This window comes from Protomyctophum parallelum (assembly GCF_964188405.1).
Source record: "Protomyctophum parallelum genome assembly, chromosome: 7".
Taxonomy (NCBI): domain Eukaryota; kingdom Metazoa; phylum Chordata; class Actinopteri; order Myctophiformes; family Myctophidae; genus Protomyctophum; species Protomyctophum parallelum.
In genome coordinates this window covers 17,631,944-17,653,529 of record NC_139705.1, presented here as the reverse complement: position 1 = coordinate 17,653,529, position 21,586 = coordinate 17,631,944, and the positions used below count along the sequence as shown (strand labels likewise).

General features: G+C 43.9%; 1 protein-coding gene across 1 annotated transcript in view; it reads left to right on the top strand.

Annotated features, from left to right (window-relative positions):
• frmd4bb (FERM domain containing 4Bb) overlaps positions 1 to 20,994 on the top strand; it is a gene marked incomplete at its 5' end in the record, with an annotated part of 22,557 nt that extends 1,563 nt beyond the window's left edge. The window contains 21 exons of the mRNA XM_083768498.1: positions 1,532 to 1,616; positions 1,766 to 1,822; positions 1,955 to 1,977; positions 2,430 to 2,513; positions 2,741 to 2,806; positions 3,164 to 3,221; positions 3,379 to 3,465; positions 7,929 to 8,005; positions 8,262 to 8,400; positions 9,329 to 9,464; positions 9,997 to 10,130; positions 10,518 to 10,634; positions 11,300 to 11,528; positions 12,218 to 12,274; positions 12,414 to 12,564; positions 12,654 to 12,803; positions 14,365 to 14,583; positions 15,100 to 15,328; positions 16,122 to 16,461; positions 17,011 to 17,149; positions 19,156 to 20,994. Of these exons, the coding sequence (XP_083624624.1) occupies positions 1,532 to 1,616; positions 1,766 to 1,822; positions 1,955 to 1,977; positions 2,430 to 2,513; positions 2,741 to 2,806; positions 3,164 to 3,221; positions 3,379 to 3,465; positions 7,929 to 8,005; positions 8,262 to 8,400; positions 9,329 to 9,464; positions 9,997 to 10,130; positions 10,518 to 10,634; positions 11,300 to 11,528; positions 12,218 to 12,274; positions 12,414 to 12,564; positions 12,654 to 12,803; positions 14,365 to 14,583; positions 15,100 to 15,328; positions 16,122 to 16,461; positions 17,011 to 17,149; positions 19,156 to 19,189 (2,611 nt within the window). The 3' untranslated portion in view covers positions 19,190 to 20,994. The remainder of the gene's footprint in view (positions 1 to 1,531; positions 1,617 to 1,765; positions 1,823 to 1,954; positions 1,978 to 2,429; positions 2,514 to 2,740; positions 2,807 to 3,163; positions 3,222 to 3,378; positions 3,466 to 7,928; positions 8,006 to 8,261; positions 8,401 to 9,328; positions 9,465 to 9,996; positions 10,131 to 10,517; positions 10,635 to 11,299; positions 11,529 to 12,217; positions 12,275 to 12,413; positions 12,565 to 12,653; positions 12,804 to 14,364; positions 14,584 to 15,099; positions 15,329 to 16,121; positions 16,462 to 17,010; positions 17,150 to 19,155) is intronic.
• Positions 20,995 to 21,586: the final 592 nt, after the last annotated feature.

Sequence of the window (21,586 nt, the reverse complement as noted above, 5' to 3'; positions counted from 1 at the left end):
GTACCCGTGTCAGAGTACCCGTTGTACCCGTGTCAGAGTACCCGTTGTACCCGTGTCAGAGTACCCGTTGTACCCGTGTCAGAGTACCCGTTGTACCCGTGTCAGAGTACCCGTTGTACCCGTTGTACCCGTGTCAGAGTACCCGTTCCACTCATCTGTCTGTGTCCCTGTTATGCCCATATATGGAGAATTCTGTATCTGTCTCTCTGTGTCCCTTTATTCCTATATATGGAATTCTGTGTCAGGTATGCCCAAATATGAAGTGTTGTGATATCAGAACAGGCCAACTCCATATTATGGAGATATAGGGGTGATCAGGTCCAGAGCCCCAGCAGAGGCCTTTTGTGGCGGTTCTGGACAACCGTGGGTCCGATCGAATCGACACTGGGCACTGCCCTCACAGGGAGGGCAGTGCCCGTGTGTGGAATGCGTGTGTGGAGGGCAGTGTGTGGAGGGCAGGGCATACGTACACACACACAAACACAGAGACAGATAGATTATACTCTATGGTTTCATGCTGTTAATTTATATACATACTCTATGGTTTACAGTGTTGAAGAAAGCAAATTACTTTAAAATAGTGCACTAACGCTAATCTCTTGGTCCCAAGAGGTTCGCAGAAGTTGAGGTCATGTTAAAATCGTCTCATATTAAGCATTGTGCATGATCCAAAAATAAACAAACTTCTAAAATCCCCCTATGGGGAGTATAATACAAAAAAAGTACACATACTTAGACTTAGTGCCCTCTCGCGATATTGATGTCAGACTTCGGTGCAATGCTTTAGTGTCGTTTTTCTCTCTCATATTTAACATGCTTAACATTTCCTCTTTTATTTAAATGTTTTATATTGAAAACATACATTTTACAATTACAATTTAGCCATTTAGCAGACGCTCTTAATCCGGAACGATTTACAGTAAGCAAGAACAAAAAACATGGTAATACATAAAATACATAAAAATAGTCATCATACGTAATCTAAGAACCTAACAGTGGAATATCTATATAATGAAATGTGTGTATACACTATAGACGAATCCAGGAGCGGGTCTCATGGTCGCAGTTTACGTATTTCCTGTAGGCGGACTCGACATAGCTGTGGGGTTTAAACCCTCACCAGGCGCACCTCTTCTACTATAGTGAACGGCAGAGTAACTGATGTTAGTCTGCCTCAAACTTTTACCTGCTTTTTACTAAACACTAACATTACAAAGATGCCCAGAACATCGGGATGAACCTGCGTAGTTTATGGCTGCTCCAACAGTAGTGGGTTGAATTCCGTTTATTTGTAGGCTATGTTGCCACTACTGTTGGAGCAGTCATAAACTACACAGGTTCATCCCGATGTTCTGGGCATCTTTGTAATGTTAGTGTTTAGTAAAAGTCAGCTTGAGGTGGTTCCAATGTGAGATGTCAGCCCGGTATGCACTCTTCCACCTGAGTAGCAGCGGGGGGAAACATATTATTACATATTACAGGTTTTTTACAGGTTTTACATAGACATCTCATATTTAACATATTTTTACAGGTTTTATATTGAAAACATCACACAGCTTAAAGACGTCACTACTGTGGAGTTATTCTTCCTCAATGCAAAGTCTGCCGTTTACAATGTGAGTGTTTTATGCATTCTGTTTAAGCTTTCTTCTATTGAACCTGTTTAATGTCTAATGTTTATTTAACGTTTAGACTATTTAATGTCTAATGATTCATATTTATGTAATGTTTTATGTTTATTTAATGTTTATTTAATGTCTCCCAGGGGAACATTGAGGTGGAAAGTGAGAATGTGTTCAAATTAGCTGCCAACGCCTTGCAGGTCTGTCACTGTTAATATATTATAATAACAGTACAATAATAATATTGTAGTCTTAACTCTGTATTTTATAACTTGTTTTGGTAAAAACATATAATGAACATGAATTTCATGTTTTTTGTTTTTTGTCAACAGGAGGCAAAAGGAGACTACACGAGGTAACAGCTTTCTATCTACTAAATTAAACATAATTTAATTAAAGGTATAACAACGAACAGGACAAGAAGCCAATAATGAGGTTTCAATAATACATGAGTTACTCTGTCTGTAGAGCTGACTGTAATAAATCAATAAATCAAAACACACACACACACACACACACACACACACACACACACACACACACACACACACACACACACACACACACACACACACACACACACACACACACACACACACACACACACACACACACACACACACACACACACACACACACACACACACACACACACACACACACACACACACACACACACACACACACACAGATGGTTATTTGTTATGTTAATGTCTGTCTCTCAGTGATGAAAGCACCAGAAGTGACTTGAAGTTTTATTGTTATATTATTATTAATAATAATAATATTTTATCATTACTTTTTCAGTGACGAAAGCACCAGAAGTGACTTAAAGAAACTGCCAACTCTTCCTACCATGGTGCTGAAAGAACACCCATCTCTGGCTTACTGGTATGTTATATTATGCATTAACATGCGTTTAACGCATTCAATGCCCCCTGTTTATGGGTACGAGGAATCCAACAGTTAAGACCAGAAGTCAATCCCACTATTGGAAGTGGGTAACATTACAATTTGCCACCCACTATATTCATTTATTTGACCCTGGCCTATAACTTCTGAACACAAGGTTGTAGGCTACAGACTTAGCGAACTTCTTATTCTTATTCTTATTCCAGTGAGGACAGAGTGATCGAGTTCTACAAGAAGCTAAAAGGACTATCCAGAGGACAAGCCATCATACAGTGAGTATTATTTTTTACTAATTATTTTTATCCATCATAGAGTCAGTATTATTAATATGAATTATAATTAATATTATCCATAGTACAGTGAATATTTATCATATAGTGCCTACGCATTGCCGTAGATCTGCGTCAATTTATAAATACCACACTTAGCGCCAATAACGTAGATCTACGGCAATTGGCCTTTTATAGTGCTTTTGATCGTCGTAATGCTTGTAATTAGCATTGGGTTGCTAGCTAGTGTTGTCAACAACACTGGAGCGTGCCATCTTGAACTTCTCGTGCACCCGTGCCCACTCTATCTGTTTTTTCAATCGCCTGTATCTCCAATTCCTGTCCATCTTTGTTTTTCAGGTATTTGACTTTAGTGGAATCCTTGCCCACGTATGGAGTTCATTACTATGAAGTTAAGGTATGTATAGGACAACGTGCTTGTATTTTGACCAGGACAAGGTGCGTTTATTTTGACGGGGACAACGTGCATTTATTTTGACGGGGCAATGTGCTTTTATTTTGACAGGGACAATTTGCTTTTATTTTGACTGGACAATGTGCTTTTATTTTGACAGGACAAGCAGGGCATGCCGTGGTGGTTGGGGATCAGCTATAAAGGGATCGGACAATACGATCTGCAGGATAAACTGAAACCTAGGAAGGTAATTATTAATATTATAATACATATTGTAATGGTGTGTTTAATGTTCACACGGGCAGATGCAAAATGGGAGTATCATTTGGAGCAGCTACATGCATCATTATGCCTTTGCATCGTCATGTCGCTGGCTTCCATTGACAATGAATGGTAGTCTGTATTTTTGCAACGTCATGTCGCTGGCTTCCATTGACAATTAATGGTAGACTGTATCTTTGCATCGTCATATCGCTGGCTTCCATTAACACATTTTACAATGAATGGTAGACTGTATCTTTGCATTGTCATGTTGCTGCCTCCCATTGACACTGAATGGTAGACTATCTTTTCATCGTCATGTTGCTGGCTTCCATTGACACTGAATGGTAGACTGTATCTTTGCATCGTCATGCTGGCTTCCACTGACAACGAATGGTAGACTGCGTTGTTTGCCCGTGTGAACGCAGCATAATATTTGCTGCCCCGCCACCAGGTGATGATGATGATCATGATCAGCTGATGATGCAGTAAAATGTCCTTTCTGGTAGGCAGAAGGGTGAAATCAGTCGCCAACGACTTCTGCCAGAAATATGGGGAGGAAAAAAAGGGATTTCTATCTTTTTACATCAGTTGGGCATATTTTACTACTGCCTGAAAACCCCATTCTGTCAGCCAGCTCGGTAACAAGGCTCGTTAGTCAATAGACTTCCAATCCAGACTGGCAGTTCTCAGTCAGAAAGACACCCGTGGCTGCCGCGTTCGGTACCACTCAAAGTGAGGGAAGCCTCGCCCCTACTATGTCTGGCAGATAAAGTTGGCGGCTTATTTCCCCCGTGTGCTTGTGGTTTATTGCATGGCTCAGGGAAGAGGACGCCCCCTGGTGGTCAGGTTTAGGCCTGGTGTGTGTGTGTGTGTGTGTGTGTGTGTGTGTGTGTGTGTGTGTGTGTGTGTGTGTGTGTGTGTGTGCATAGCATAATGACTCATGGAGGTGTTTGCGTGTGTGTGATCGATGTGTGATGTGTCATACAGCTGCACTAGACCAGGCTAGACTTGAACAACTCGATTGGCTCTTATGCAACATACTGTGCGCACGCACGCACGCACGCACGCACGCACGCACGCACGCACGCACGCACGCACGCACGCACGCACGCACACACACACACACACACACACACACACACACACACACACACACACACACACACACACACACACACACACACACACACTCTGATCTGACATGATGAGTGTGTCTTCAGTCAGTCAAGGTAAAACATAGCCTGAGGTGCTGTATGGGAGTCCTTTTATCTGCCGGTCTGCCTGTATGCCTGCCTGCCTGCCTGCCTGCCTGCCTGCCTGCCTGCCTGCCTGCCTGCCTGTATGCCTGCCTGCCTGCCTGCCTGCCTGTATGCCTGCTTGCCTGTATGCCTGCCTGCCTGCCTGCCTGCCTGCCTGCCTGCCTGCCTGCCTGCCTGCCTGCCTGCCTGCCTGTATGCCTGCCTGCCTGCCTGCCTGTATGCCTGCTTGCCTGTATGCCTGCCTGCCTGCCTGCCTGCCTGCCTGCCTGCCGCCTGCCTACATATCGTGCCATTCATTGTTTTATGTATTTGTCAGATGTTATAATACGGTGAGGTGTGAACCTCACCGTATTAGTCTAGTTTGTCTAGTTTGTTGTTGAGAGAAACACCCAAATGAGAAATGACATCTGTCAACACGTCACTCATCTGATCTGTCAGTACGTCACTCATCTACCATGTTTTTGTTGTAAAGATGGATGGGTTTGTTTGTGATGTCACAGGTAAATGGTGCATTTACCTGTGACGGAGATAGGAGACAGGATAAGGCAAATAGGAGACAGGGTAAGGAGATATAGGATATAGGACAGGAGACAGGGCAAGGAGATAGGAGACAGAATAGGATTCATCAGAGGCAGCATTGGGTGTTTCCAGAGTTCTTGTTGGAGAAGTAACATGAACAGACACGCTGAAGCTGACAGGACAGAAATGTGTTTTAGTGTGTTGATTAGAATGGAACGGCGTGTCAAATATGTGTGCGTGTGACGTGTGTGTGTGTGTGTGTGTGTGTGCAATACTGTATGTGTTGTTTAGAATGGAGCAGAGTGTTACATATGTGTTTGTTTAGAACGGAACGGAGTGTAAAAACAGTGTTTGTGTGGAGTAATAAGCAACAAGCTTCATGGGGGTTCAAATAAACACCAACAGGACGTAAGAAACATCCTCGACTGGTAAGATTTAAACCTCTGTGTTGTAAATACATATTTTAGAATACTAGAGACAGTAACTCGTATTTTTGTTCTAAACATCTCACTCTAAATGTTTCCAAATTACTTAAGAGACTGTAATTAATTGTTAATGCCAATGTTATTTTAAGTAGGTTGGTGTTTCAGCCCAACTAACATTCTATATTTTTCAGGATTCATCCTGTTATATGACATGTACCAAAACAACACATCTGATTTGATTTAAAGAATGTCAAAATGTAATTATGGACGAAACCATAAAATCACAATTATTTCCGTCATGGACAGAATGGCAGAGCAGTTGTTCAACACAGCTGAGAGCACATACATACATACATACATACATACAGTTGTTTTATATAGTATTTAGATGGTATTTACACTGTATTTAGCATATCTCTGCTGTCGAGAAGAAATCACTTAACTCCAAAATGTTCATTTTTCAGGAAATGAAGAAACCTTATATTTTTTATTTGAAATCAAAGCAACATTGCCTTATCAAAGTTGGTGTTGTGACTTATTGTCAATTACGTCCATGAGAGGGGGAGAGGTGTTGGAGTTATTAGTTCAATATTTTCTAAACACACCGACGTAAAGGGTGTTCAGCTTCAATAGCACTGATTTATGCAAAAGAAAATCAAAAACCTCAAAAATGGAGTTAGGTGGTTGAGTGCCTGCTCTGTTTTCATCTGGTCACAGAGTTGAACGATGTTTAACTCTGGACGTTTGGACGAGCGGTTTGGCAGGGAGCCTTGTTTTCATCCTTTGGTGGACATACAGGACATAATGTGGATCTGCAATAATATAAAAAAGGCTCAATTTAAACCCTCCGCTTCGCGGCCGTTTGCGTGCACTGTTCTCCCTCCCCCCAACGTGTCTTCCCCGTCAAGCCGTGAGTGGTCATGCTTGTCTGCTGCGTTGCGAGTCTGCACTGTCTCAGACAGTGAGTCTGCCAGGGGTATATGGGTAGCCTTGTTAATAAACCAGACCGAATCAGCTGTTGGCAAAAATAAATTGCCTGCCGGCGGATTACGGTCTGGAGAGGCTCAATTGTACGCCAATTTCCTACACCAGAGAAATGGGGCGGCCAATCGGGACACGGTATGCAATATGGGCGGGCTTTGGTACAGTGACTTTCAATGCTTGAAACCTTTGACTGACAGTAGCTCTGACCAATTGCGTCAAAGAGAAAATGTTTCAACCCGCCCCCCCTGGAAATGAAATCCAAGCTGAGCCTCCCCAGACTAATATCCCGCGGTCCGTGCGATATTAGTCTGGTTTATTAACCAGGCTAGTATATGGGCCCCTTGGGCCCTTCCCATCATAGACATAATATGTCTATAGATATAGATATATCTATAGATATATATTATATATCTATGCTTCCCATGGCCTAGAGGTCGCTTTGCCGTCACATTGGCTAGAAGCAGCCAATCACGAGGTTGTTGCCAGTGTTGCCAGAAATAAGCTATAACCAACCTCCAAAAACCAGGCAAGCAACTGTGGAGAAAAGGTTTTGCTGTAAATAAGCGGACTTGGCAACCCTGGAGACGACTAGGTGGTCGAACATGTCGTCTACATTTCACAAGTAGACCTTAGTCAGGTATTCACCTGACAAAAAAACAACAGCCATGGAAGCGTGACTACTTTGCTGTGTTTCATATAGGGGATGTTGGTCTGATTCAGACTGACTCACACACACACACACACACACCTGGGAGTACTTTGTCAAAGCAGCGCTGTGTCACTGCACATCTGGTGTGTGTGCGTGTGTGTGTGTGTGTGTGTGTGTGTGTGTGTGTGTGTGTGTGTGTGTGTGTGTGTGTGTGTGTGCGTGCGCGTGCATGCGTGTGTGTGCACGTGAGAGGGGAGGGGGGGTAGTCTCACTGACTAGAGGACTGGTGATGAGCCATGGTGGAAAGTGTTGCACCTGAGTGAGTTATTGTATCACTCCATTTTTGCACGGTGGCATATCCTCTGACTTGTGCACATTACATTACTGCTGCAGAGCTGGCATCATGCCAGGCAGTGACAGGACGCCATAATGACGGCTCAGGTTACAGTCTGTCTGCTGGGTTTTTATGTACCTGTGGTTTTAACTGGAGGTGTATGTGTTATCGAGGTTTATGTGAGGTGATTTATTTAATGTCAGTCTTGTGTTACCCGAGTCTGACCACGACATGAAAACTATTCCATTCTTATACACTTCTTTGTCTTCATGACAGCTCTACCAGTGGAAACAGTTAGAGAATCTTTACTTCAGGGAGAAGAAGTTTGCAGTTGAGGTGAACGACCCACACAGGTAAACTAAATAAATATACTTTATTACTGTTATTGTATTAATTTATGATTGTTCCTTTATATTGTTCCATATATAAATGCTGTTGTTCTACCCTTGACGGGAGTCCCACAGGCTCTATAGAAGGCCCTCTGCTTTTCCCCCCTACACCATATCTTTGCCATAAATTGCCGATAGGATGGCTGTAACCGAGCCGACCTTTGTGTTTAACCAATAGGAGGGCTGTAACCCAAGCGTACCTTTGTTTTATGACCAATAGGAGGGCTGTAACCAAGCGGACCTTTGGGCAGACAGGGCTGCTCATCCACACGTGGTACGCCAGTCATTCTCACATCAAAACCATCTGGGTGATGGCCATCAGTCAACATCAGTTCTACCTCGACAGGAAACAATGCAAAGTAAGAGTTGCACTCATAATCTCATAGAATCCCCATTACCCCTCCCACTCATATAACTCCTCCCCCTCATATAACCCCTCCCACTCATACGTCATAACTCCTCCCACTCATATGACCCCTCCCTCAGATCAGTTAACACCGTCCCTAAAACACCCTGGACAACGCTCCACAGAGTCCACACGTCCCAGACTCTTCTCCCTAAAACATGCATTCTGGATAACGCTCCACATGTCCCAGGCCCTTCTCCCTTCCGTAAAACACCCTGGACAACGCTCCACACATCCTAGACTCTTCTGCCTTCCCCAAAACACCCTGGATAAGGCTACACACATCCCAGACTCTTCTCCCTTCCCCAAAACACTCTGGACAACTCTCCACACGTCCCAGACTCTTCCCCCATGCACACCTGGACAACGCTCCACACATCCTAGACTCTTCTGCCTAGACTCTTCTCCCTTCCTTACAACACCTGAACACCATGGACAACGTTCCACACATCCTAGACTCTTCTCCCTTCCCTAAAACACCATGGATAACGATCCACATGTCCTGGACTCTTCTCCCTTCCCTAAAACACCATGGACAACGTTCCACACATCCTAGACTCTTCTCCCTTCCCTAAAACACCATGGATAACGATCCACATGTCCTGGACTCTTCTCCCTTCCCATAAACACCCTCTGCAATGTTCCACACGCCCCAGACTCTTCTCCTTTCCCTAAAACACCATGGACAACCCAGACTGCCCCAGACTCTTCTCCTTTCCATAAAACACCATGGACAACCCAGACTGCCCCAGACTCTTCTCCTTTCCCTAAAACACCATGGACAACCCAGACTGCCCCAGACTCTTCTCCCTAAAACAACCAGATTTACGTAGTCACCCAGATTCATAAAATGTTAAAGTTGTTAACTCCTTGTCCTGCAGGGTAAACTAGGGTCGGTGAGGAGCGTGGAGGACATGGCAGCAGATCTCACAGACCACGGAGGATCCAAGACGACACGTCTAGGCGTGATGAAGAACAACGTAATCACAGCCAGCAACGGAAGTCTGCTCTCTACAGGTCAGAGTGTGTCACTGCACCTCTACAGGTCAGTGTGTGTGTTTCTGCACCTCTACAAGTCAGTGTGTTACTGCACCCAGCAGATGTCTGCTCAGATGGTACGGTTGTGGGCACAGGGGGGCAGTTAGTTAGTCTATCCCCTTGCTCATCGGGCTAGACTGGATGGTTCAGGCGCAGCGAATGCAGTCGCTTCAGGGCCCGTGGGGGGGGGGGGGGGGGTCCTGGCGGCCGCTCCTATCATGGTAGTTAACCCTCTCTCACTCTCTCTCTCTCTCTCTCTCTCTGGATCTCTCTCCCACAAACACACGCTGTTATGTTACCGCGAGTCCGCGACTATTCTAAGCAGAAAATGAAAACGTAATAAAATGATTAGTTGCACAGTCCAGCATTGATGCAAAGAAACATTATTTTCTAAACTATCATTTTTCAAAATTGTAGTTAGTCTACAATTTCGTCTAGGCCTACATTCCACACTACGATTCAAAGCTGATATTGCTGTGAATCTGAACTGACATTGTGTGCGTGTGTTCAGGTTCTGCAGACTCTGAGGCCAACGAAGAGCTCAACAAGGAGAAGATCTCTGAGCTGAGGAAGAAGGAACAGGAGATCCAAGACGTTCTGAAGAAGAAAACTAAAGAGCTGAAAAAGATCTGCATGAGAGAGGCGGTGAGCATAATAATAATAATAATAATAATACAACCTATTAATCATGACATATCTGTCTCCTCCTCTCATGGACCAACTGATCTGAATTTTCACACAGGCATTGACCATTAGCTTATATGCACCCCACTGAGAAGCCCTTTTTCACTTTCCTAAATTAAACGCTTTTTATTAGCGTTTTTGACCGCAGTTTTCGCCATTACTGTGCATGCGTGGCCACATGCGCATGCATTCCTGGCCACATACGTGCACATCATCAGCGTTATAGCATGACATTTTATAATCATTAGAATAAATGTATGTCAGTTAGGTGAACAGGACATATAGTTTTATAATAATGTTTTAGTTATGAACAGGACATAGTTTTATAATCCTGTGATTTCCTTCCAGGAGCTGACAGGCAAACTGCCTAAAGAATATCCTCTCTCTTCAGGAGAGCGCCCCCCGCAGGTCAGACGACGTGTCGGGACCACCTTTAAGTTAGACGAGCTGTTCCCGTACAATGAGGTCAGTATTCTATTTATCCATCGATCTATCAATAAAGAAAATACAAAATTCAAATGATCCCTTACTGTAGTAGTTACCATATGGTTAAATGGCTGTGGTTGAATATTTTACCATACTTTCAATACTTTCTATGCTGCATATATTTAGACCGTCCAGAAATTATTTTTGTGATTTTATGCGGTGAAATAGCGGGAAGATGTGAAATATCCACAAAGTTGCGAAATATGTGGGATTCTATGTGTATTTATGCGGTGGAATATGTGGGAAGTAACAACAAAAATGACATAATCTGCGCCATTTGGTTGATTATGCGGTAAATTATGCGATCACATAAATGCTTTTTTCTGGAGGGTTTAATATGTATTATATTTTCTAGGATCCACACTTCAGAATCAACTTTATTGTCACATCACGGTTAAAAGACTGGGTGAAATTCGGGTGAAAAAGGAAGAAGACTATTACATTTTCTAGTACACATACCTGTATTCTATACTATCATTCACATACGTAGCTTGCGGGGTCAGTTCAGTCAGATATACTCAAGCGGCGTCATGCTGTACTAAAGGGCGCATATTATATGCACACTTGTATTCTCATTCTATAATAAATATTAGTTAAATCTATTTGTGAGTTATCTGACTGAAATGTATTTATTACATTTCTAGGATCCATACCTGCGTAACTTGGAGAGCAGGTTTGCTCTGCAGAGGAAGATCTGTGAAGCTGCTAAGAAGCTGGCCAACGAGACGGACATTTGTAAAACGGTGAAGAAGAAGAGAAGACGGAACTGCCTGGACTCCATGACCACGCTGCAACACATCGAGGACCAGATGAACGCCTATCGCATCAAACAGGGAAAGAAGCCCACCCAGAGAGCCTCGGTCATCATCGCAGGTACATTAAATGAACGCCTATCGCATCAAACAGGGGAAAGTAAATGAACGCCTATAGAATCAAACAGGGAAGATTAAATGAACACCTATAGAATCAAACGGCAATAAAGGCAGAGAGACGGTATCGCCGTAAGTGTCGGTCCGGAACATCCGTCAGATGTAGTACTATATTTTCCCAAGCAATCACATAACACTTGTTTCATTCACGGAGAATGTTAACAGATTTGTAAAGCATTAACGTCATTACCTTGAGCGGTACTTCAACCCCCAAAAAATGATAGCGTCTACATGCAGCATACTGTAGGTCTTTCCCAGCGTGGGCCGCTACACCATAGATATAGAAATCTAGATACCCCATTCGCCGCCATTGGAGCGACATATTGAACAATATGGTGGAGGCATGGCATGCTGCCACTCAAAGTGCCATATTGTAAACAAAATGGCAGCCGCCATATACACCATGCCCAATAGCTGAGGAGGCGTCTAACGTTTTATGTCAATGTGCTACACGGTCTGAAGATCTAGTACGGGCAAAATGGCCGACATGTGAACATGGCCGATGCTTTGTGCTGCTTCCTGTGAGTTGTTTGGTTAATTGTTCTACTTCCTGTGAGTAGTTTGGTTATGAATTCTACTTCCTGTGAGCTGTTTTGTTATTCAGGATTTCTCTTCTTCTTGTTGTTCTTCCAGATGAGCTGGGTCGTTCAGACTGTAGTTCTGTCTCCAGTCTACCACTAGAGGACGATGGTGAGTCACACCCATTTAAACACTTAACGCCCAACGTCGCATGACGAAAATATCCGATCAACAAGCCGGTAGAGCATCTGCTAATTTGTAAGCAGTATAAATGTAATAAATGTTCTCTATGTATCTACTATGTGTTCAGATGACTCGGACAGGGACCAGAGACCTCGGTCCAGGTCGGTCCAGAGCTCTGCGTCTCCTCAGCTCAGCCCCCCTCGCAGCTCCATGGTGGGGACGGAGTATGAGCTGGACAGACCTGTCCCCAAAGACCACCTTCACAGACACCTGAGCAGGTGAGTCTCCCACTGTCCTCAAAGGCCTTACGAGACACCTGGCCAATAAGAAGTTATGTTATTATAAAATGTCTTATCTTATCTTATAGGTTTGCGTTTGAAGGCCACCAGAGCTACCAGAGCCCCAGAGAGGTCTCGTCCAATCACAGCAGCCCTTATAAGACCCTGCCCCGCCCCCCTAGAGACCCCCGCAGCATGCCCGTCATGACCCGCAACGCCTACAGCAGCAGCCAGCTCAGGTATGACCTCTGACCTCTGACCTTTAACCTTAACCCTACAGCAGCAGCCAGCTCAGGTATGACCCCTGTGACCTTTAACCCTAACCCTACAGCAGCAGCCAGCTCAGGTATGACCCCTGTGACCTTTAACCCTAACCCTACAGCACAGTATCAAGGTCCATTATTGATTCAGCATTTGAGACACGGACCACCATTTGATGACATTTAGCCTCTCAGACCCAAAACTACAGAATATGTTGTTGTCGTTGAATGCGATTTTGTCGACAAATTGAGATAACAGGCAAACGTTGATCAAAATAACTATTCTTCTACATTCTCTAATTGTGTAGACTTCTTGTAAATCAAGTAGGCCTAATACAGATGTTTAACAATAATATAACTCTTGAAAGTGTAAAACGCTCTCAAGAGTTAAAGGTCCATTTGGTTACCAACTCTTTACTCATTTACCTGGGGAGCACTTGGAACCGCTTCAAGGACCACTGGTGGTCCCCGGACCACTGGTTGAAAACCACTGATACAGCAGCAGTCAGCTCAGGTATGACCCAAGCCCTCAGAATGCCTGGGCAACGTCCAAGCCATCTCCCCTACTGGTCAAAAGTGGTACTGCAGCTCATAGCTGGGCCCAGGTTACATTTCTGAATTAATCCATGACGTAGGACGTGACATAGAGGTACCACAAGAACAGTGCGAGGTGTACTACGATAGGAGCCAACCAATCATATCAACGCTCGAGGGGTACTACCCGGAACACGTCGTTCTTCTATGGCTTCAAAACGCCACTGAACGCCAACTTCCATTGAAGTGAATAGCGGGGGGCGGGGCTGTCGCTCCTCAATCCATTCTCTAGATATATTATATGTAGCTCTATGGTATGACCTCTGACCCCTATCCTGGGGGCGGGTGCCGCTGGGATCACACATCACACTTCACATTAGTGAAGCCTATTTACACAAGATGGCAACCGGTGCATTAAGTGGTCGGGTTCGTTCAGAAATCTGCATGTCAAAGTGAAGAACGGTGATAAGCGATCAAGCTTTCCATATAAAGCCACGCTTGAGAATGCACATACACGCAGTACGCACGCATCTGACAATGTTTACATTGTCTGAGGATTTTAATGTGAAGGTTGAACAGGATGTGTTTTTGTGAGTTAAGTCAAGTGACCGGCGTGCTGTGTTGAGTTATATAAGTGGCATTGTTTAGGTGTGTAGTCCAGTACTGCCTGTCCCCGTGAACTTATGAAAGTATATTGTTCACCCGCCAAGCGTGGCGTTAGATACAGTATCTGTGGGTATCTGGCTGCCCGAACCGTTGCAGGACTGCCTCTGTGCAAGTAGAGTTCAGGGCTAAGATCTTGTTTCATTTCATAACTTTGGTATCATGACCTTCTAGAATCTAGAGTCTATAGATGTACTTATGTATTAATTAAGTACTTCCAGGTCGGATGTGGTAATGGCTTCAGGCACCGTAATGGCAGTCTAGAGTCTATAGATATACAGTATGTACTGTATTCATGTATATATTTATTTATGTATTAATGTATGTATTTATGTACTTCCAGGTCGGAGGTCGGGGGTCACAGCTTCAGGCATCGTAGTGGCAGTCTAGAGTCTCAGCCTCGACTCGGTAAAGACCCCTGTGACTCGGAGAAGCCGGTGTTTACGCTATCACCGTGTCGCCGTCGCAACAGCACCGAGGCTCTGGAGGACTTGGGGTCCAACTACACCAGTCTGTCTAGTCTGGACTACTGTGGACCACCCACCCAATTCAACTACCCCAGGTATGTATCCCCACTCAACCCAATACAACCACCACCATATAAACGACACCAGTCTGTCCCGCCTGGACTACTGTGTGGACCACCCACCCAATACAACTACCCCAGGTACTGTATGTACCCAGTACATTGACACCCAATACAACTACCCACCTAATACAACTACCCCAGGTACTACCCAGTACATTGACACCCAATACAACTACCCACCTAATACAACTACCACAGGTACAAACCACCACTCACTATAAGTGAGTGGTGTAAATTTAAGTACATTTAAATAGTGGAAGCAAATGGTTTGTGCCTGCAAACCATTGGACATTGAGACAGGGCTGTGTGGCGCTCGTTGTGAGATGGGGCCCAAAGCGAGCAGCAGTCTTGCTCTGTGCTAAGGAAGGTACAGACTGTCGACACCTTGTGACACTCGACACCTCTGGTCAGCTTTTGTTAAATTTAGAAATATATGTGGGCTGGGCACCTCTGGTGCATGCCACATAAATAATCTATCTATCTTTACAGGAGGGTGGAGGTGTATGGTGGGAACACCGGCTCCATGCCCAACCTGGTCCACTCGCCCTCCGGCTACGCCTACGAGCCTCCGGCGCCTCACTACGCCCCCTGCGGTTCGTTCTATGCGACTGCGGGTTACCCGGGAGGATGTCCAGACACAGAGCCCTTCTCCAGCGCCACAGCGTACGTCTACGAGAACGAAGTGGAAGGACATTACAACCTCAACCCCAACTACCAGGTAAACACTACTACTAAACCTAACTACCAGGTAAACACTACTACTAAACCTAACTACCAGGTAAACACTACTACTAAACCTAACTACCAGGTAAACACTACTGCTAAACCTAACTACCAGGTAAACACTACTACTAAACCTAACTACCAGGTAAACACTACTACTAAACCTAACTACCAGGTAAACACTACTACTAAACCTAACTACCAGGTAAACACTACTACTAAACCTAAGTACCAGGTAAACACTACTACTAAACCTAACTACCAGGTAAACACTACTACTAAACCTAAGTACCAGGTAAACACTACTACTAACTACCGGGTAACTACAACATCAGGAGAAAAGAAAATCACAGCTGTGTGAACTGAGCGGTACAACTATACTTTTATTGTACAGTTTTATTGTTAGTTATACTTTTTATTATTATAGTTATAGTGCTCAGTGTGAATGCCCTTTTAGGCTGCTCAACAGTGCCACTTTAGGTCACCCAGCAGTATTGCAGCTGTTCATACCCCAAACAGATATATATGGCCACATAGGGACAAACACGACCAGTCATTCGAGTGTGCACCGCTCAATAAGACCAATCTCAGTCTGTATATGCAGTTTACCGGGTGCACGGCTCACAGAGATTCACAGTAAAGAAAGAAAAGGCCAGCACACCGAAGTACTTCTGCTACGTTTAATTCATATTAATGAGCACAGACAAACACAGCAGACACGAACGTGTTTCGGCGTCAAGCCTTCTTCAACTCCGGTAAATAATGAATTAATTACCCCTTCCTCCCAGGTGAATGGCTACCACGGACATGACAGGTACAGACACTACAGCGTGGACCAATCGGAGGGGCTGTCTCACCAGAACCCGTACGCCACGGTGCGCCCGCCCCCCCGCAGCAGGAAGGGGGCGGGGCCTAGGAACCAGCTGCTGGCCAAGAACATGCAGAAAGCCCTGGTGGCGGAGCACCTGAGAGGCTGGTACCAGCGCCAGGGCGGCGGGCACAGCAACGGGCACAATGGCGGCTACGACAGCGGATCACAACTCAGCCTAGGCTACCAGACCCTGCCCGCCCCCTCTACTAGCTCCGCCCCCTTCAGCCCGTCCAGTCGGACCACCTCGTACTCCTCAGGCAAGTTTCACCCTCACTCAGGTGTGTCTTCACACCTTTGTTAAAGGAGAATTCCATGCTAGAAGGCTTTCTTACCTTACGTCCCCACCAAAGAGGCCCAAAAGCACAATATTTCCCCTAATATAAGCCCTCAATGAATTTAATTGAATTGCATTGAATTGAATTTCCATCGCTCAAAAATCTATTCATATCCTCTCTTCATAATGTAAATATATCCATATCCGTTAAGGGCTTATATTAGGGGAAATAGCCAATAATGCACTTTTGCACAAAATAACACTTGGACCTCTTTGGTGGGGACGTAAAAACTACATATAAAGGTAAGAAAGCCTTCTAGTATGGAATTCTCCTTTAAAAGCTGTCAAAAAATGTCTGAAGACTTCCTTTTTTAGTCAATAAATAAAAGCTTGAATAAAATGTAAGAGGAGGGACTAGTGGAGAGCAGTTTGGTGATCTCCACGGTTTTGCTGTCAAAAACTATACTGTATATATATATATATTATTGTGTTAATATTTTGCTTTATTGTATTTTCTTTTTCTTTTTTTCAGTGTCGTCGGTGAACAGCACAGGCACCGGGACCTGGCACAACCATCTGGCGGTGGGCCTGTCAGACTACGAGACCATGGCCGATTCTCCTCCGTACGCACAGCAGGGGGCAGCGTTCAGCCGCAGTCCCACACATAGCAGGTAGGAGGCAGTGTTCAACCGCAGTCCCACACACATCAGGTAGGAGGCAGTGTTCAACCGCAGTCCCACACACAGCAGGTAGGAGGCAGCATACAGCTGCAGCTGTGAGTTGTGAGCTTGTAGATCGTTTAAGTGGATAAAGTAGTAAAATGATCGTGATGCAACGTTAACATAGCAGTTAAAATATCTAGAGAGGTAACAGGAAATCGTTGCTCACCTAGAGAATGCTCTGTTTTCCATCCATGACCAATGACGTTGTAGGGTACTTCCTCTTTTCCCCCCTTGACCAATGGCGTCGCATGGCACTTCCTCTTTGGCCCCCTTGACCAAATGACGTTGCAGGGTACTTCCTCTTTTCCCCCTTTGACCAATGACATCGCACGGCACTTTCTTCCGCATTGTTTTGCGTCGTAGAGTTTGTGTCTCGTGTGCGCAGTACGTTGAAGGGAGAGTTGTGACACACTGATCTTTGCGCAGAGCGGGGTGCTATGTAGGCTAGTTCTAAACATTAGAACTACAAAGTGTGGTGCTATGGGGGCTGTAGTTCTAAACATTAGAATTTCAAAGTGATGTGCTATGGTAATTGGTGCATTTATATAGCGCTTTTTAAAATCCAAAACGCTTTACATAGATTGTGCATTACATTCTCCCATTCACACACACACACACACACACACACACACACACACACACACACACACACACACATTCATACAGTGATGACGGTGGAAACCATGCAAGGCACCAACCTGCACATCGGGAGCAATTAGGGGTTCAGAGCCTTGCTCAAGGACACTTTGACACTAACTCTGGGCTCTCCCTTCCAGCTGCTCTATCGTCCACTCTACCCCTGGGCTACTACTACAGCCCCCTATAGAACTACAGCCCCCTAGAACTACAGCCCCCTAGAACTACAGCCCCTAGAACTACAGCCCCCGTAACTCACTTCAACGGGTCTGTGTCTTCCTGGCTACTTGTAAGTCCATCCCATTGGTCAAAGGCGTTTTGGCTCGTTAACGCAGACTATATACTGTGTCTTTCTGAATGAAGAGCATCTGAGCATGAGTGTGTGTGTGTGTGTGTGTGTGTGTGTGTGTGTGTGTGTGTGTGTGTGTGTGTGTGTGTGTGTGTGTGTGTGTGTGTGTGTGCGTGCGTGCGTGTGTGCCAAAACTTTCATAAAAGCTGTTGATTCCTTCCTTTCTTGCTTCCTTTCCTTGCTTCCTAACCTAATGCCTTGCTCATGTGTCCAGGGTTCCTCACTCTGACACACTGCAGCCTACTAACACATCAGACTCAGTCCCAGAGGTGGCCAGAGGGGGTGCTGTTTCTACTAACACACCCGACTCAGTACCAGAGGTGGCCAGAGGGGGTGCTGTTTCCTCAGACAACCTTTCTAACTCTTAAAGGGTGAGATCCAGTGTTCAGGGTGTCTGCAGGTTCTTAACACATTTTAACCAGAAGTGAAAACTCCTCAATGTTATCAGATTTAGAAAAATACATTTAACCGGCAATTAAAGAACCTATGATCGCGTTCAAAATGTATTTTCCGGGTGAAGCCTTTTTTTTTTACATCCGGTTCACATTGCGGGTTCCGTAGGTCGACAACATAAGGTAATGTGACTGGGGGGACTATTTATAGCAGGGGCTAATGAATTTTGGTTTACACAGAAGTCAGTCAATTGGGTCTGAGGTTATAAAAGGCTTAGGGGGGGCTAAGCCTCCCTCCACCAGAGGGGACTAAAGCCCCCCTAGCCGTCCCTGGAGCCGTCCCTGCCTACATTTTTTGTTCAAACATCATGCAAATCGGTACACACTATCTCTATAGTAACGTGATCAACACGGATCTGTCCGATTATTCATATTCCATCCTGATTGGCGAATTCCGAACATTGCTAGCCCACAATAACCTACCTGACCTGGCGGAGACCTGTGCTCCGAGCAACATGTTTGTTTATAAACATTGTAACATCTTTACGGTTCTGACATGTGGTGTAATTTGCACTCAGGTTTATGGACAGAGGGTACATGAGTCTCCACTGAACCGCAGAGGACCAAATGAACCCTGGAGCACATCATCATCATCTTCATCATCCTAACCAACCCTCCAGAGACAACAGGAGGTCAAGGTCTTCTATTCTAAATGGTTCTCAAAGAGTGTGGTCCAGGGACCCTCTGGGGTCCCCAAGGGGCTTCAGAAAGGACCCTTACAGGGCTGTAACTCTGTACGGATGGAACCAACCATGGACCTTTACAGGTCTGGAACTTTGAGAGTGTATGGATGGAACCAAGCGGACCCTTACAGGTCTGTAACTCCTGAGAGTGTACAAATGGAATCGAATGGACCTGTGTCACGGGTCCTTTTGGTTCCATTTGTACACTCTCAGAGTTATGGGGTCTATTTGGTTCCACCTGTATACTCTCAGAGTTATGGGGTCTATTTGGTTCCACCTGTACACTCTCAGAGTTGAAATGGAAAGGTTTGAGAAGCTGTTATTTTCTAAACTAAATGTCACGTCGCTGCCACAATTCTGCTGCTGTGTGTTGAGTGGAGACAGAGTGGGGACAGTCCATGTTAAGTACATGTTAATTCCATGCTAATTACATGTTAATGAAACTCTCAACACAACAGAAAGACTTTCCCACGTGCCTTTTAGACCGGACTGGACTGAATGGGTGAGAACTGATCGCAGAGGAGAATGTGACAAACTTTATGAATCTTACGGCGTCGCACAAAAAATATTATAAATATTTGATTTGAACCTTGTCTGTTAATTAACAACAATACAAAAAAAAAATCAAAAAAGATAAGAATGTGTAACTATTTAAAGAAAATAGCTAAAATGGCAGATCTACAAGTTCAAAATGCATCATGTTGCATCATTGGCCTGTCACAATTAATGCAATTATGAATAATAATAACAATATTTTAATCGTTTCCATTCATCTCCATAAAAACTTAAATGAAATTAGCAGAAATGCAATCTCTTTTGTAATAACCTTGTCATCATTATTTTCATCATTTACACACTCTTTTATCAACCTGTTATCTCTAATTTGGGATTTTTTATAATAAATAATAAATGTTTCATGCATACAGCAGATCTACCAGCTGTGAGCTCGTAGATCTGCTAGTATCTATATTTTGTACGATTTTTAAATATCTTTATGTCATATTTCTGTGTATAATACAGTTATTTATCATAATCTGTACAAGTTTTATTTACGAAGCCTACAAACTGAAATGTGAACGTTAAAATGTTGTTCACCAAAAACACAATTAAATCATTAATAGTCAGCTAAAGTTTAATGATCCTCACAGCCTAGTGAGCTTGTAGATCTGCTATTATCACACAACATTGCCACTTTGTTTTACTGTACTGTACAGCACTACAGTACTGTACTGTACAGTACTGTGTTCTACTACTACTGTACTGTATTTATACATTTTGCCTTGAAAAAAATTAACATCTTCAGTACTTTGTCATTAAAACATGATAAGAATGAACACAAGGGGTTAATGACAACGTTCACAATCGTGACAAAAAGAGAATTGTAAAACGTTCTTCACAAAGTGTGTGTGTGTGTGTGTGTGTGTGTGTGTGTGTGTGTGTGTGTGTGTGTGTGTGTGTGTGTGTGTGTGTGTGAATAATCTGAATGTATGTTCATATTGTTTATAAAATATTGTTTCTTTCATAGTGTTGTAACGTGTTTGCATGTCGAGGAAAAACAATTTTTTGATAAAGATTGTTTTTTTTTCCTTTTCTATTTTGTACAAATAGAAAGTCACTGCCCTTTAATTAGTTGACACATTTGTACAGTGAGTGTGTAGATTAGTTGTGTGTAGATTAATATCTGTCTCATCTCTTAATAAAATACTTTCCATTTGGAACAAGAACAAGAATTACAAACTTCTTGATGACTTAATTAATTAATTATCTGGAGTGGTTTTACATACACAGAAACAAAAGTGAAATATCCCTTTAAACCCTCAATATTTGTTAAACTGTGCTTTTATTTCTCTCTACACCCAATCTGGGAGCCCATCGAAACACTAGCCTTGTGTAGCCAGCTTTCAAACTGCCTTTGCAATGCATATTGCCCCAGGCATCCATGCCATACTAATATCACTGCATGGCATGCAGTGATATTAGTATGGCTATGAGAGGCTATTGAAACACACCCAGAAAATAAATAAATAAATAATAAACATACTTTGCTCTGAATCTGTCTTGGGAGATTACTCCACACCAAACATCTTGGCCAAAAATAGCAGATCTACAAGCTCACATTGCACTTGTAGATGGGCTATTTTCAGGAAATGTTCAGGATGCTAGGTTTCAAGTGGTTAATGCTAATCTAATCTTAGTGTATTTTTAGAAGTAAATCAGGCTTAATTGCCCCCTCCCAATGTCAGCTGTTCAGCAGTGCGTTGATGCT